This window comes from Eleutherodactylus coqui, chromosome 7 (assembly GCF_035609145.1).
Source record: "Eleutherodactylus coqui strain aEleCoq1 chromosome 7, aEleCoq1.hap1, whole genome shotgun sequence".
Taxonomy (NCBI): domain Eukaryota; kingdom Metazoa; phylum Chordata; class Amphibia; order Anura; family Eleutherodactylidae; genus Eleutherodactylus; species Eleutherodactylus coqui.
In genome coordinates, this window is record NC_089843.1 from 107,387,178 (window position 1) to 107,402,722 (window position 15,545).

General features: G+C 40.9%; 1 protein-coding gene across 1 annotated transcript in view; it reads left to right on the forward strand.

Annotated features, from left to right (window-relative positions):
• GLRA3 (glycine receptor alpha 3) overlaps positions 1-15,545 on the forward strand; it is a 242,166-nt gene that overhangs the window by 166,916 nt on the left and 59,705 nt on the right. Inside the window, exon 4 of the mRNA XM_066574670.1 lies at positions 5,195-5,418. Within this exon, the coding sequence (XP_066430767.1) occupies positions 5,195-5,418 (224 nt within the window). The remainder of the gene's footprint in view (positions 1-5,194; positions 5,419-15,545) is intronic.

Here is a 15,545-nt window from a genome sequence, read left to right on the forward strand (position 1 = left end):
ATAGCCACCATGTTGAACACCGTACCTCTCATATTTGCCCCCTTTCCCTTAGGAACATGTCAGAGACAGGATGGTGTTATCAACCATTGTTTTCCATCTATTCAGGTGTCTCTATACATGTGGACCAATATATATATATATATATATATATATATATATATATATGTATATATGTACACACTGTATATCACCAAATATGCCATCTGAATGATGCCAGATTTTCCCCCCCCCCAACCTATGTTTGAAACTATGAGAAATAAACATCTTATGACTTAGTATGAAGTTGGAGGCATACAGAGGTACTATATAAGCTTATAAACTTCTTTTGGAACTGTATTATTGCCTGTACAACTCTAAAGCTATCTATATAACACTTCAATGCAGAGTAGAAAATTACTGACATTGCAAAAAATTAGCCAAAATATTATAAATAGAGATGAGCGAACGTGTTCTTCCGAGCTTGATATTCGTGCGAATATTAGGGTGTTCGGTATGTTCGTTATCCGTAACGAACACCATGCGGTGTCCGGGTTACTTTAACTTTCTTCCCTGAGACGTTAGCGCTTTTTTTTGGCCAATATAAAGACAGGGAAGGCATTACAACTTCCCCCTGCAACGTTTAAGCCCTATACCACCCCCCTGCTGTGAGTGGCTGGGGAGATAAGGTGTCCGCCTGATATAAAAGTCTGCCCCTCCCGCGGTTCGCTATGGATGCATTCTATATGCGCTCAATGGGGCCAGCGGCAGCAGCGCTGACCCCATTGAGAACATATAGAAGACAAATCCTTCTTCTCTGGCACAGCTGTAACAGCTGTAGCAGAGAAGAACGATGTTTGCCCATTGAATTCAATGGAGCGGCAATACAGCATGTTCCACTGAATGCAATGGGCTGCCGGCGATCGCAGGATGAATGGTCGGAAAGGGGTTAAATATATAACCCCTTTCCTGCAATTCATCCAGAAATGTGTTACACTAAAAATATATACCGGCGTATAAGGCGACGGGGCGTATAAGACGACCCCCCAACTGTCACCTTATACGCCGGTAATACAGTGGAGCAAAGAATAAAAATCATTACTTACGTTTTTAGATGATCTGCGGCGCTCCTGCAGGCTGTCACTCCCTCCTAATCCACGGCAAAGTATTCCTTTCTCCACGAAAGGCTTTAAATCCCTGCCTCCAGAAGCACACGTGCCTTCAGCCAATCACAGCCAATGACAATGATGTCATTGAATGGCTGTGATTGGCTGTGTTTCTGGAGGCGGGGATTTCAAGGCTTGAAATCCCCGCCTCCAGAAACACAGCCAATCACAGCCATTCAATGACATCATTGTCATTGGCTGTGATTGGCTGAAGGCACGTGTCTTTCTGGAGGCAGGGATTTCAAGCCCTGCCTCCAGAAAGCAATACTCTGCCGTGGATTAGGAGGGAGTGACAGCCTGCAGGAGCGCCGCAGATCATCTAAAAACGTAAGTAATGCTTTTTATTCTTTGCTCCACTGTATTACCGGCGTATAAGGTGACAGTTGGGGGGTCGTCTTATACGCCCCGTCGCCTTATACGCCGGTATATATTTTTAGTGTAACACATTTCTGGATGAATTGCAGGAAAGGGGTTATATATTTAACCCCTTTCCGACCATTCATCCTGCGATCGCGGGCAGCCCATTGCATTCAGTGGAACCTGCTGTATTGCCGCTCCATTGAATTCAATGGGCAAACATCGTTCTTCTCTGCTACAGCTGTTACAGCTGTGGCAGAGGAGAACGATCTTTATGCTGACAGTGGGGGGGGGGGCACTCTTGCCGCTATTGTGGCTTAATAGTGGGACCTGTGAACTTGAGATGCAGCCCACCATGTAGCCCCTCGCCTGCCCTATCCGTCACTGTGTCATTCCCATCACTTTCTTGAATTGCCCAGATTTTCACACATGAAAACCTTAGCGAGCATCGGCGAAATACAAAAATGTTCGGGTCGCCCATTGACTTCAATGGGGTTCGTTATTCGAAACGAACACCCGGACATCGCGGGAAGTTCGTTCCGGATAACGAACACCCGAACATTTTGGTGTTCGCTCATCTCTAATTATAAACAATGAGACATGTGGGAGAGAGGGTGGTAATAGGCTGAACTAGATGGATATGTCTTCTTTTGGCTTAACATACTATGTTATTATGTAAAGGGAGCGGGTCGACCTATGACTCATAGGAGCCGGAGTCATGGTATTATACAGGTAAAAATGTTTGTTTGCTTCTTAAGAAAGTTATAAATAGGGCAGAATTAACCCGTTTCCCTGTGATCTAAGTAAAGAATAATGTGCAATGAGAAGTAGAATATGGCATATAGCAGGGCTGGAAGACTGTGGTCAATAAACATAGTTAAAAAATTGATTTCATTGATCTTTCTTACTCTGGTATATTTGTTATAGGTTCAATACCTAATGATTAACAGATGGATATCATACATTAATGTAATGGCAAAGTATGATTTTACATTTATTGGACTGTTATACAACTACACAGCCACACATGTTACCGTTATTGGTGTAATTCTAATAGGAAATGTGATATTTTATACAGTATTGGTGAAAATGTAATATAAATACGGCGATCTGATTTTTTTCCTATACTTCAAGTCCAACATAATCATCAAAAGGATATTTTATAAGAATTGTAAACAGTAGTCTAAAAAATTATTAGCAGATTCCATAAAAATGGTTGCTTCTGTTAAAAGGAACTTAAATCTCCTATACACTTTAAAGAGCTACTTGGCTAACAGCTTAAACTCCGGCCCCCCTCCATACATGTATGCATAGGGATGCATGTTCTCTGAACAGGGAGAAGGCAGAAGATGCTGCCAGACATATCTGTTGGCAGCTTACTTCCCTTAAGGACGAAGGGATCGGACATATTGAAATCCAAAGGCCCAGTTTAGCTTTTTCCAAACATTTGTCATCAGGGGAAAGTCAGGGCACTCCTATATACATTAGATGGTCAGTCAGTCCAGCCGAAATCATAGCTTTAGTCAACATTAATTTAATGTGTATAGGCACCTTAAGATGATTTTGAGGCTTCCAGATAGGCTGGCCATACACATTAGATTTTGTTAGTAATACTCCGAGTTTAGAAACATTATGATGTGCATGAGGCAGCTTGATTGTCAAAGATTGGAAGATAAGAACTGCTAGAATTGCCTGATAACCATTTATCTCTGTATCCTACTGAAAGCGCAATTGAGTTTTCAAAAAAGTTTCCAAAGCGTCTTCATCAACCACTGCTTCCTGCTGTTTACCCCCAGTTTGAGCTCTATCAATGTAGTTTTCCATGTAGATTTCCTATTTTCCTGCTGTTTGCAGTCCACTTATATTTATGTGTGTGTGGGTGGGGGAGAAAAAGGGGTTCTAAACCAGCCATTTTGCTAGTACTGTACTGGCTGGACTTCTTTTACACTTCCCATGCTGCCTTGCATAGCCCTGCTCCAATCGGCTGCTAGGTAGCACCTGAATGCCCACTCCTCTATAGCATGTAGTAACTAGCGGTGTCACCATGCCACAGTTGTAGAATCTAAATGCCTAACCGGCAGTGGATTGCAAAGGTGCTGCAAGGACCCTCAGTGGCAAGCACTTTAAGCTTGATTTTCAGTGATAAAGCAAAAAAAATAAGAATGTAAGTATATTACAAAACTGATAATACATAACATAGTTAGAGGATATACTGTAAATGCTGACTGCTGTCAAAAGGATATGGACGCTTGGATGTCCAAACCTGGTGGGAAGCTAACTCTAACTACATATATAATGGAATAATGTTTGTGCACCAAGAATATCTAAATCTATTTTAAAATATTACTTCTTAAAAATGGTATGGCCATAGGTGACAGATTGTTCTTGATCTTATAAAAATATTTCTTCATGTTTAATATATAGATGTTGATATACTCTACGTTGACCAAAGTTTTGGGACACACATTTAAGAAGATAAAATTTGATTTTACTCATATTCTTCAAAATGGTATTTGGCCTCAATGACTGCAGTAATTCTCCCAGGCATGCTTTCCATCAAATTCTGATGGATGAATGGAGGTGTTTATCTCCATTTCTAGAGGAGAGCTTGTGATAGTGATGTGGGGGATGATGGGCATGTTGGGAATGCACTGATACAGCATTCCAGTTCATCCCAAAGACATTTAATGAGACTGAGATCTGGACTTTGGGATGGCCAATCAAGTTCATAGATGTTTTATTCCTCAAACCAAGCATCAACACTGCTGTATGACACGGTGCTCGGTCATGTTGATAGCACTGTGTCAAAGTATTGCCACACAGGGTAGGTAATGCCACATTGCCCAGAATTTCTCTGTACCCATTGTTGAGGGTGGACTTCTTTATAACTAATAACCCTAGTCCTTCCTAGCATAAAAACCTCTACACCATAACCGAACTGCCTCCAAACTTCACTGTTGGGACGATGCAGTCATGTAGAAACCACTCTCCAGGCAACTTCCAGACCAAATTACGGCCATTCGATCGAAGGTGGTGTACTGTGATTTAGCTGTTCAAAACACTTGCTTCCACTTATTTACAGTCCAAGAATGATACTCCAAGCACCATTGCAGGTGCCTATGTGCATTCACTGCTGTGATGTTGTGTGCAGCTTCTCATTCAGCTTCTCATTCAGGGTACCTTTAGGTTCTCATTCAGTTCTCTACAGATGGTTCTGTTGCTAAAGAATGTTACAATGGCCTGCGAGACCTCCTGAGCGAGTGTTTCGGCAAATGATGTGCGGGATGCTTTTTTTCAGTTTACACAAGGCTCAGTTTTCCACGTTCTGTGAGTTTAAAAGGTCTTCTCAAATGTGGCTGTATTGCACAAACACACCACATTTTCTACTTCTGAATAACATCGCCAACAGTGGACTTTGGAAGGTCCAAAAGTGCTGTGATGTAACGATTGCTTGCTCGGGTGACATCCCACCACCATACCCCATTGGAAGTCTGTCAACTCTACATTTCATGGCATTCTGATAGTTTCTGTACTATGGATATGCCTGAGTGATCCTCTCCTTTATACCTAATACTCACGCATTTGATTTACATATCCCTTTCACCTGACAATGCAGAATTGGTGGATATCCCAATATATATAGTGTACTTTTATATGAATAAGCAATATAAATTACATGTTCATCTCTTCCACAGGATTATCGTCTGAATATCTTTCTGCGGCAAAAGTGGAATGACCCCCGTCTTGCATATAGTGAATATCCAGATGACTCATTAGATTTAGATCCTTCTATGTTGGATTCTATTTGGAAACCAGATTTGTTTTTTGCTAATGAAAAGGGTGCAAACTTTCATGAAGTGACGACGGATAACAAGCTTCTGCGAATCTTCAAAGATGGAAATGTTTTATATTCTATTCGGTGAGTCACAAATTTGAAGTAAAGATGATATATGTGAGAAACAAAAATGTTTACTTTAAAGAGGAGCCCTTAAGATAAAAGAGCATATTTGTATAGGAATTATTCTTCTTTCATGGATTGTACCAGCTGTGCATCAAAGAATTAATTTTTTTATAGAATGGTTCAGGGTCATCTGGTCCAATCCCCTGCTCAAAACAGGATTCATGAAATCATCCCAGACAGATATCTGTCCAGCCTCTGTTTGAAGATTTCCATTGAAGTAGAACTCACTACCTCCCGTGGCAACCTGATTACCCTCACTGTCGAATTTTTTTTTTTAATATCTAATCTGTCCTTTTCCCTTTCAGTTTTATCCCGATGCTTCTAGTTGTTCCTTGTGCAAATGAATATAGGGCTGATCTGTCTGCACTGTGACAGCCCTTCAGATATTTGTAGATAGCTATTAAGTCTCCTCTCAGCCTTTTTTTTGTCAGCTAAACATTCGCAGATCCTTTAACCGTTCTTCATTGGACATGATTTGCAGACCGCTCACCATCTTGGTAACTCTTCTCTGAACTTGCTCTAGATTGTTGATGTCTTTTTTTTAAAGTGGGGTGCCAATAACTGGACACAGTATTCCAGATGAGGTCTGACTAAGGAGGAGTAGAGGAGGATAATTACCTCACATGATTTAGACTCTATGCTTCTCTTAATACATCCAAGAACTGTGCTTGCCCTTTTTGCTGCTGCATCACACTGTTCACTCATGTTCATTCATGATCTATTAGTATAACCAAGTCTTCTTCACAGGTACTGCTGCTTAGCCAATTCCTCCCATTCTGTATGTGCTTTTTTCATTTTTCTTGCCCAGAAGTCAGTGGTTTCAGGTTTATCAGCTGTGTGAGCGGGACCATGACATTATTATTTTCAGCCTTGGAATATCAAGGGAACCTGTCACGTCCCCACAACACTATAAACTAAGTTATGGTGCTGTTAGGGAATGTGACATGGAGCTGGGTGATGTATTTTTTATACTCACCTGCTCCCGAAATCCAATGCTGTCACCCAGTGAAGATCACGTGGTGCAGGACAATCTTTTCAGAGTCCCATGTATGTGCTCTCCCATACAAGTCTATAGCACCATAACATTAGCAGTGATCTTAGAGAAGCAATTGTTGTTGCCCAGCAATCTAGAAAGGATTATAAAGCGATGTCAGGGTCTAATAAAGTCATATAGAAAACAATTACTTCAAGTTATTGCTGCTAAGGCTACTTGCACACAGACGATTTTAAAATTGCACCCGATGTTCTTGGATGCAACTCACATCGGACAGCACATGGACATCTTGTCTGTGTGCCGTTTGGTATACAGGACCCTGCACATGTACATTTGCTATTTTCATTCGAGAATTAGACAAGAATAGGACATGCTGCAATTTGTATTGCTTGGACTTTTTGTCCGAGTAAAAAAAAAACACGTGCATACACCTATTCAAATTAATGGGAGAAATGTGAGCTACAGAGAATAATAAGGAATACAAATTAGATGGAAACTAGCACACAATCATGAATTAGATGTCACAGCATCTCAGAATATCCTTTACACTAAACAGACTTATCTTACATTGGAGTAGAACAGGACCCACTAACGTGACCAAATACACCATCCAGAAAGGAGCTGATTAACTGGATGGGGCACATACCTCCCAGCCAACAAATCCATCTACACACCCGCAGAGAAGTGTCCATGGCAGTGATCATCGCTGAATTGACACTGAGCATGCGCCGGCTTGTGGATCATGTGGGCTGGGGTTGACATTGTAACATCAACCCAGTCTTGATCTGACATGGCCAGTAAGCCAGAGCAAGAGTATTGCAATGGCGGGACACTGTACGGGACACTGTATGGGACCCCTGAACGTCGGATGCCGGCTGTTTCTTACAGCAGACAACTGGCAGCAGCAGTTTTGCCGAGCTGCGCTGCTCGTCGGAACTGTTAACACTTTAAATACTGCTGTCTGTTCTGACAGTGGCATTTAAAGTGTTAACAGTTCAGAAGAGTAGCGCGGCTCGTTATAACTGGTGCCGGCTGTAAGAACAGCTTGCACCCGACGTTGTATGGAGCGGGATCCACCCGCGATCCCCTCCATACAACCATTTGTTCGGACATACGAACAAATGCACTTGCGAACAGGCTCCTGGAACAGAATCTGTTCGCAAGTAGGGGACTATCTGTATATTGATGAATTGTTCGATATGAAATCCCAAACCTCGTATTTTGTATTTTTCACATTGAGAGCAGCCAAAAAGGCTGAACAAGCTAGAAGCGAAAAATTAATATTTTCAGCATAGATGAAAAGTATATATACTGTATCACACGGGCAGCCACAAGAGATAGTTATAAATAGCACATAAGTGTATGTGCTTTGAATATGTTATCATACTGTACTGTGGACTAATGAGGGTTTAACAAGGGCTTTTACCTTTCAGGATATTTGGTCATGTAAATATATTTCACCTCTAGTAAAAAAAAAAAAGACACAATGTCATTAGAAGGACATCATTACAAAAGTGTGCCTTGTATATGAAATGTCAGGAGTAGCCCATGGCTTTACAGAAGCATAGCAATAGCGACATGCCATTCATATGTCCTTTAGTATCACTGGCAAAACAGAAAATCTACTAGAAGTTAAAGAAAGAAGAAAAAAACACTGATGTGATTTAGTACTGTAGGTTGGAAAATGTATACATTTTTATATTAAATCAGTCTAGTCTTGTTTACTTCTATTTTGTGTAACATCAATGTTGGTTGACCAAATTTAATGAACATTCCTATTATTTTTAATAGGGTATTCCAAATTAAAATCTTAATATTAGCTGAATAGAAAATAGCAAACATAGCATACAATGAGACTAAAAAGGGTAGATCATAATGGCACAAAGAGGGGACCCAGAAAATAAAATGTAAATTAAGTCTAGAGGAAGTAACTGCAAACCCAAGAAGGGAAGCAACATGGGAGGATTGTATTAAGCCCTCTGAATTGGTGTGATCATAATATCGTGATCATGGTATATAAAGACAAATGCCTGAGAATACAACCTGGAAGATGTCTGCCCCACTGCACAAGATTGGAAATTAGAGCAAAGGGTTGAAATTGGCACATGAGTCTTCGTTCACTTTTGGCTATTTTCCTTGAAATATTTCAGGATAGCATCTCTTAGAAACCTTTCAAACATTTTACTCACGATAGATAAAAGACTTACCAGCCTGTAGTTTCCAGGTTTATTTTTTGCCCCTTTTTTGAATATTGGCACCACTTGCTATGCACCAATTCAGTGGAAAGGACCCCATTACTATATAACGAAAGATGAGCAGAAAAAAGAGGGAGTGGAGCATGTACTTCAGAGTTTCAAAGTCTATAAACCGATGTTTTTGTTTGGGAATTTTATTTTCTCCTACCTCTGTTCTATATATGGGGGTGAGACTTCTCAATTCCTGATAAGTCTGAGCTAGTCCACAAAACGTCACACCGTCCCAGAAGGACGTGCAAAAAAGTGGTTGTAGGTGCAATCCATTTTCTTAAGAAGGCTTGAGATGTAAAGAGAACACAGTAGTGACGGCTGTGATTTCCAGCTAGAAAACAGAGAAAGGTGTGCGGTGTCCTCGAAATGCGACTAGTGTATGCTGGTTTTATTCTTAATAAAAACAAAGAAGCCGAGCTTAGAAATACATCTTGTGCCTCATTAAGAAAAAGGATTGCACCTACAACCACTTTTTCCATCATTATATAGTCCTTACATATAAGAAACAATGATCTGTCTATCGCATTACATGATTCCCTTAGAACCCCAGGGGTGTATGCCATCAGGACCAAGTCTTGCTGGATTAGACTGGTGGTATTTAATTGAGAGTTTACTTTATCACTCTGCATTTCATCTGACATTTCATTTTCTTGAAAACATTTGCCAAAAACTGTTGAACAGATTTGCTTTTCCTTTATCGCCCTCTACTTTTTCCCCTCATTACCTCTTAAAGGGACAACACTTTGCATTTTAATCTCTTTGCTATTTGTACAGTTGAAGAACATGATTTAGGGTTAGTTTTACTCTCTTCAGCAATAGGTCTCTCTGTCTCTACCTTTAAGTAGAAGAAGGAGATTAGCGCTCCAATGTGAGGTGGAGAAAATGGCAGGGTAAAGAAAAATAAACGGAAATCCAATTGGACTCACCCCAGACGTACCGGACCCTGTGTAAGGTCACGGTGCGTCTAATGATCCTGGCAGGCAGTAATATCCACGGTCAGAGCTATGATGTCATCAAGGGGTCCTGATCGCTGGTCTAAATGACATCCCAATGGGGGAGAGCATCGCAGGGTGACTCTACACTGGAGCACGGGGGTTTTTTCTAAATTGTTGTCTATTGTCTCTACCTTTGCTGCTTTTATTTGCTTTTTACATACTTTTTTTTTCATTATAGCTTTTTAATGCTTCCCTGCCTTATTGTTTTAGTAGTCTAAAGCATATAGAACTCAGATTTGAGCTTCAATGCATTTACATTTCATACAGCAGTATGCACCCTCGAATGGCTGTTCAAGGACTGCATACATGGCACAAGACGTACACTGAACTGCATTGTGAATCATGGAGCACATTCTAAATGGGGATAGTACAGACAAAAATCAAGTACTCAAGTAATTTAAACAAGTAAAAGAAAAACAGTAAATAGATATTGGACTCCTTTCTAAAGTCCCAGGATTTTAAGTCACACACACTTAAAACAACCACACTTTACTTCATGCACCCTTTCTCTCCTACTTCTAACTCTTTTATTCCTGTAAGTTATGAACTACTCACAGTGAGTATTTAGGATGCTTTTAAAAATTACCCATTTATTTCTACCCTTATTTCTGAGGACATTGTTCCAGTCAACAAGGTTAGGGGCATGTCTAAGCTGATTGAACTTTGTCTTCCTAAAGTTTAGTATTTTCTTTGCTCCCTGATAAGACACCCTATTGAAAGACAAGTTGAAATTTATCATATTATGGTCACTATTTCCCCAGCCCCCTGACCTGCAGCCCTGTTACTCTGTCAGGTCTACTGGTTAATATTAAGTCCAAAATGGCCATCCCTCTAGTTGGGTCTGCACAAGTTTGTAAAATTAATTATCTTTGACAGAAAGTCCTTATCTTTATGATATCCACAGGTTTTGATTTCCTAGTTTATATCTGGATATTTAAAGTCCCCCATAATAATTACCTAATTGTGATTTTAAACTTCATCTACTTACCTTAATAATAGATTTTCAGTGACTGCTGTTGTATTTGGTGGCCTATAGAAAACCCCTATGAGGATTTTATTATTTTTCCCTCCATGTACCTCTACCCGTATATACTCCAATTGTTCATTTCCCTCACATATATCTTAGGCCTTAGCTTGCATTCTAGTTCCCTGAAATTGATTTTAAAGACCCTCTACCTACATTTAACTTTGTCATTGGTGCTAATGTCTACCATGACCACTGGGTCCTCTTTAGCCCCTCCCAGTAATCTGTCAACCTGATCTGCAATGTGCTGAACTCGGGCACCAGGAAGATAACACACCATCCAATGATCCTAGTCTTTGTAGCAGATTTCCCTGTCTGTCCCCCTAATAATTGAGTCCTGGCTACCAGGACCTGACTAGCATGCCTTGTACTCCAATTCCCCTCCTTACTACAGCTGAAATAACCCTGGCAAACAGAGGGCATGTTGTGCTACAGCAGTGCTAATCCTGTAATGGAATCCCCCTTCATCTGCCAATTTAGCAAATTTTAGGGGTGTGCCAGTTCAGGACCAGCCTCTCTTGCACTCTTCCTTTTAACCCTCTTTCTAACTGTAACCTAGTGAGCTGCTGACTTATCCTGCACTCCCATACTACCATCCACTTCCACATCTCCCCCAGTGATTGCTCAGTGAGCAGCAAACTGCTTTCCAGGTTGCCGTGTTGCAAGGTGCACATTTAGATCCAAACTATGTGCTTCCAAATGTGCAATGCACTAAAATTTTGTACAGCAGTATGCACCCTCGAATTGTGGTTCAAGGACTGCATATATGGCACATCATGTACACTGAACAGCATTGTCAATCATGGAGCACATTCTAAATGGTCGATGGTACAGATTAAATCAAACCGGTGAATAGAAGTAAGTGACTTCCTTCTAAAGTCCCCTGAGTTTAAAGTCACCCAATTTTAAGTCACACAGTCACACTTTACAATAAGCACATGTCGCCACGTTCCAACAGTCACTGTGTTTGGCTTAACTAGCTATAAGAACCAGTAACTCCTGCAATTAATCTGTTGTTTGGATGGATGTAGATGGCATTAACAATGCCTGGTGTTTGAGGTGTAGATGTGCAGCTTCTATGGGGCAGGTAGAGGTCTGTGTTTTGTGAAATAGATTTGACAGAGGCCAACGGCCAGGATTTAATGTACATGTGACTTGCGGCTGCTAGAGACTATATGCTGTGTACCTGAGTTATGAGGAGTGGTGTTCTGTGCAAGGAATAGTAAATGATGTGCTGTGTAACATGTATGCACCGGGGGGGGGGGGGGGGGGGGGGGGGAAGGGGGGCAGGGGAGGAGGCACTTTACAGAGTGAAGGAGAAGTGTAGTAGACTAAAGTGACTTTCTGGATTCAGTATGTCTGTTAAGATGTACCACATTCTGTGTTGTGTCTACATGATGTACCTTGCACCTACGGTGCAGTGAGTCCACTAGGCTGCAGAGCTCTGGAATTAATAGAGAGATGAATCAATAGAAAGATGAAGAAGGTGATCTGCCTGAGGACGTAGTGATGCCAAAATCCTTAGAGGAGTTTAAAAGGGGGCTTGATGTCTTTCTGGAGAGGAAAAATATTATCTATATATATAAAATTGAATGTATGTCTGTCTGTGTGTCTGCGTGTCTGTCTGTCTGTCCTTTATGCGCTACTACACCATTCATCCGATCGCCATGAAACTTTGGGAGATTGTTGAGTACACTCCTGGGAAGATTATAGGCATAGTACATTTATGCTATGATAAATGGCGCGCGGGCGAGCATCGTTGACAGTTACGCCCCCCCCCCCACGTAGATCGTTTGATTTCCATCATTGCCACTAATTCTCTCACTTCCCGAGGTCATAGAAACATGAAATTTGGCACGAGCATTGATTATGTCATAAATAGGAAAAGTTAATTGGTCCCAACTCGATTATTCAATTCTAAGCGCCAAAGAATTAGCGACAAAATTTTACGTACGGAATCTAATTTTCTCACTTCCCAATGTCATAGAAACATGAAATTTGGCACGAGCATTGATTATGTCATAAATAGGAAAAGGTAATGGGTCCCAACTCGATTATTCAATTCTAAGCGCAAAAGAATGAGCATCCAAATTTTACGTACGGAATCTAATTTTCTCACTTCCCAATGTCATAGAAACTTGAAATTTGGCACGAGCATTGATTATGTCAAACATAGGAAAAGTTAATGGGTCCCAACTCGATTATTTAATTCTAAGCGCAAAAGAATTAGCGTCCAAATTTTACGTACGGAATCTAATTCTCTCACTTCCCAATGTCATAGAAACTTGAAATTTGGCACGAGCATTGATTATGTCATAAATAGGAAAAGTTAATGGGTCCCAACTCGATTATTTAATTCTAAGCGCAAAAGAATTAGCGTCCAAATTTTACATACGGAATCTAATTCTCTCACTTCCTTATGGCATCTATATATATATATAAAAATGAATGACTGTCTGTCTGTCTGTCCTTTATGCATTACTACACCATTCATCTATCGCCATGAAACTTTGGGAAGTTGCTGAGTACACTCCCGGGAAGATTACTGGCATAGTACATCTATCCTATGATAGGTGGCGCGCGTGCAAGCATCGTCGACAGTTATGCCCCCCCCAGACAAAGATCGTTTGATTTCCATCTCAAGCACGAAAGCAAAAGGCATTACGAGCAATGGGATGCGTGTTCAACTACAAAATGATGCATCCGCCGAACGTTTCGCAGTACAATTGCTGGATATTAAGAATGCTGAGGTAAAATGAAAGCTGTGCTGTGATTGGTTACAATTTCTTATACTGCTGAGGTAAAATGAAAGCTGTGCTGTGATTGGTTGCTATTTCTTATACTGCTGAGGTAACATGAAAGCTGTGCTGTGATTGGTTACTATATATTATACTGCTGAGGCAACATGAAACCTGTGCTGTGATTGGTTGCTATATATTATACCGCTGAGGTAACATGAAAGCTGTGCTGTGATTGGCTGTTATATATTATACCGCTGAGATAACATGAAAGCTGCTGTGCTGTGATTGGCTGTTATATATTATACCGCTGAGGTAACTTGAAAGCTGCGCTGTGATTGGTTGTTATCTAGATATATAAAAACGAATGTATGTATGTCTGTCTTCGCAGCAACGCGCGACGCGTAAGCTAGTAGGCTATAAATCTAAGATTATTTGTTAATCCGGGTATACAGGCAGGTAGGAACTATTAGGGGTTGATCCAGGGAACAGTCTGATTGCCATTAGGGAGTCGGGAAGGAATTTTTTTGCCCAAAAGGGCTAATTGGCTTCTGCTCTTGGGGTTTTTTGCCTTCCTCTGGATCAACAAAACAGGAGGCTAGACAGGCTGGACTAGATGGACATTGTCTTCATTCAGCCTTACGAACTATGTTACTATGTCACTCTGTATTCAATTACAGATATTTGCGCCTACGGTACACGAGGCCACGATGATAGTGCATGCTGTGGATCTCTTGAAGTAAAGTATGCAGTAATAGTATGAGAAAAAACAGCAACCAGACAGACTTGTGCCTTGCTGGTCCGAGATTTAGAAGTAATGAGTATACAAATTATGGGTGATAAGTAATTGACTACTGTCTATTTAAGAGTTTAAGCCAATGCAGTGATCTGTCAGTTATACTGTTCCAGTTGAGTAAAGTTGCTTTTATAAACAAAAAAAGACATTCTGCCTCCATTTCCATCCATCACCGCCCCACTATACATAGCACTACCACCTGCTTCAAATACACCAGACTCATAACTATGAGTTCCCAGTATAATTTCACCACTCCTATTAGCCAAACAGCACAGAAATATTTTGCATGCTGCCTCGGCTACTTCTACTAGGAACTGCAGCTGTAATATATTGTCCAAAAAGTAGGGGTCATGTGTCCTTGTGTGGGGATGTCATTGCTTCAGTAGAAAGTAGAGATCAATGGGGGATTGAGTGTTAGGCCGCCCGCACACGGCAGAGCCGGATTCCGCATGTGGAATCCCGCAGCGGAATCCAGCCCTGACAACAGTGGCATCCGCGCGTACCTGCTTTCTTGAATCTTCATCTGCACTGCGAATGGTCCACATGGCTCACCCTCGGACTTGCACAGCGCAGATTTTTTTTAAAACTCCTGCTTTTCCTGCGTCATTGCCTAGCGATGATGCGGAATACACAACCTTTCAACAATGTCAGTTATGGAGAGGCTGCAATTGGTTTCCACTCATGTGCATGAAGAATCACTTTTGCATAGCATGCTGTAGGCGGTGTTTGTTGTTGAATGCGGAAGCTGGCGCCCGCTCCACATTCCGCAATTAAATACTGCCCATGTGCATTCACCCTTAACAGAACAGGAGCGATGGGGATTCATTTGAAGTAAGTATGCTCTTTTTATGTTTTTACAACATACTGACCATGTTTAATTTTTTTTTCCATCAGACACTCCCTTTGAGCCTACAGATCCACTTTCAACTTCTGAAATAGCTGATGCTGATTTATAACCTGTAGAAGTAACATTGTTATAATCTTCTTCATAAATGCAATGTAACCTTTATTTGTCCTAAAGAAACATTTGTAGCACTTAACATGCAAACAGATACCTTAGGAACAGAATAAAGCAGTAGGCTCCAACATGTGGCTTTCCAGATGGCTCTCCTTCATGTGTCAGGAAATGCTGGAAGTTGTAGTTTCACAACATCTGGAGAGTCACAGGTTGCAGACCACTGGAGGACAGTATAAATTAATAGTGTTCGTAATTAAGGAAAAATTGGATCTTTTCCTACCTGACCAGAATTAGTTTAGAATGAATGTGGAATATTATATTCTAGTCGGTTTCC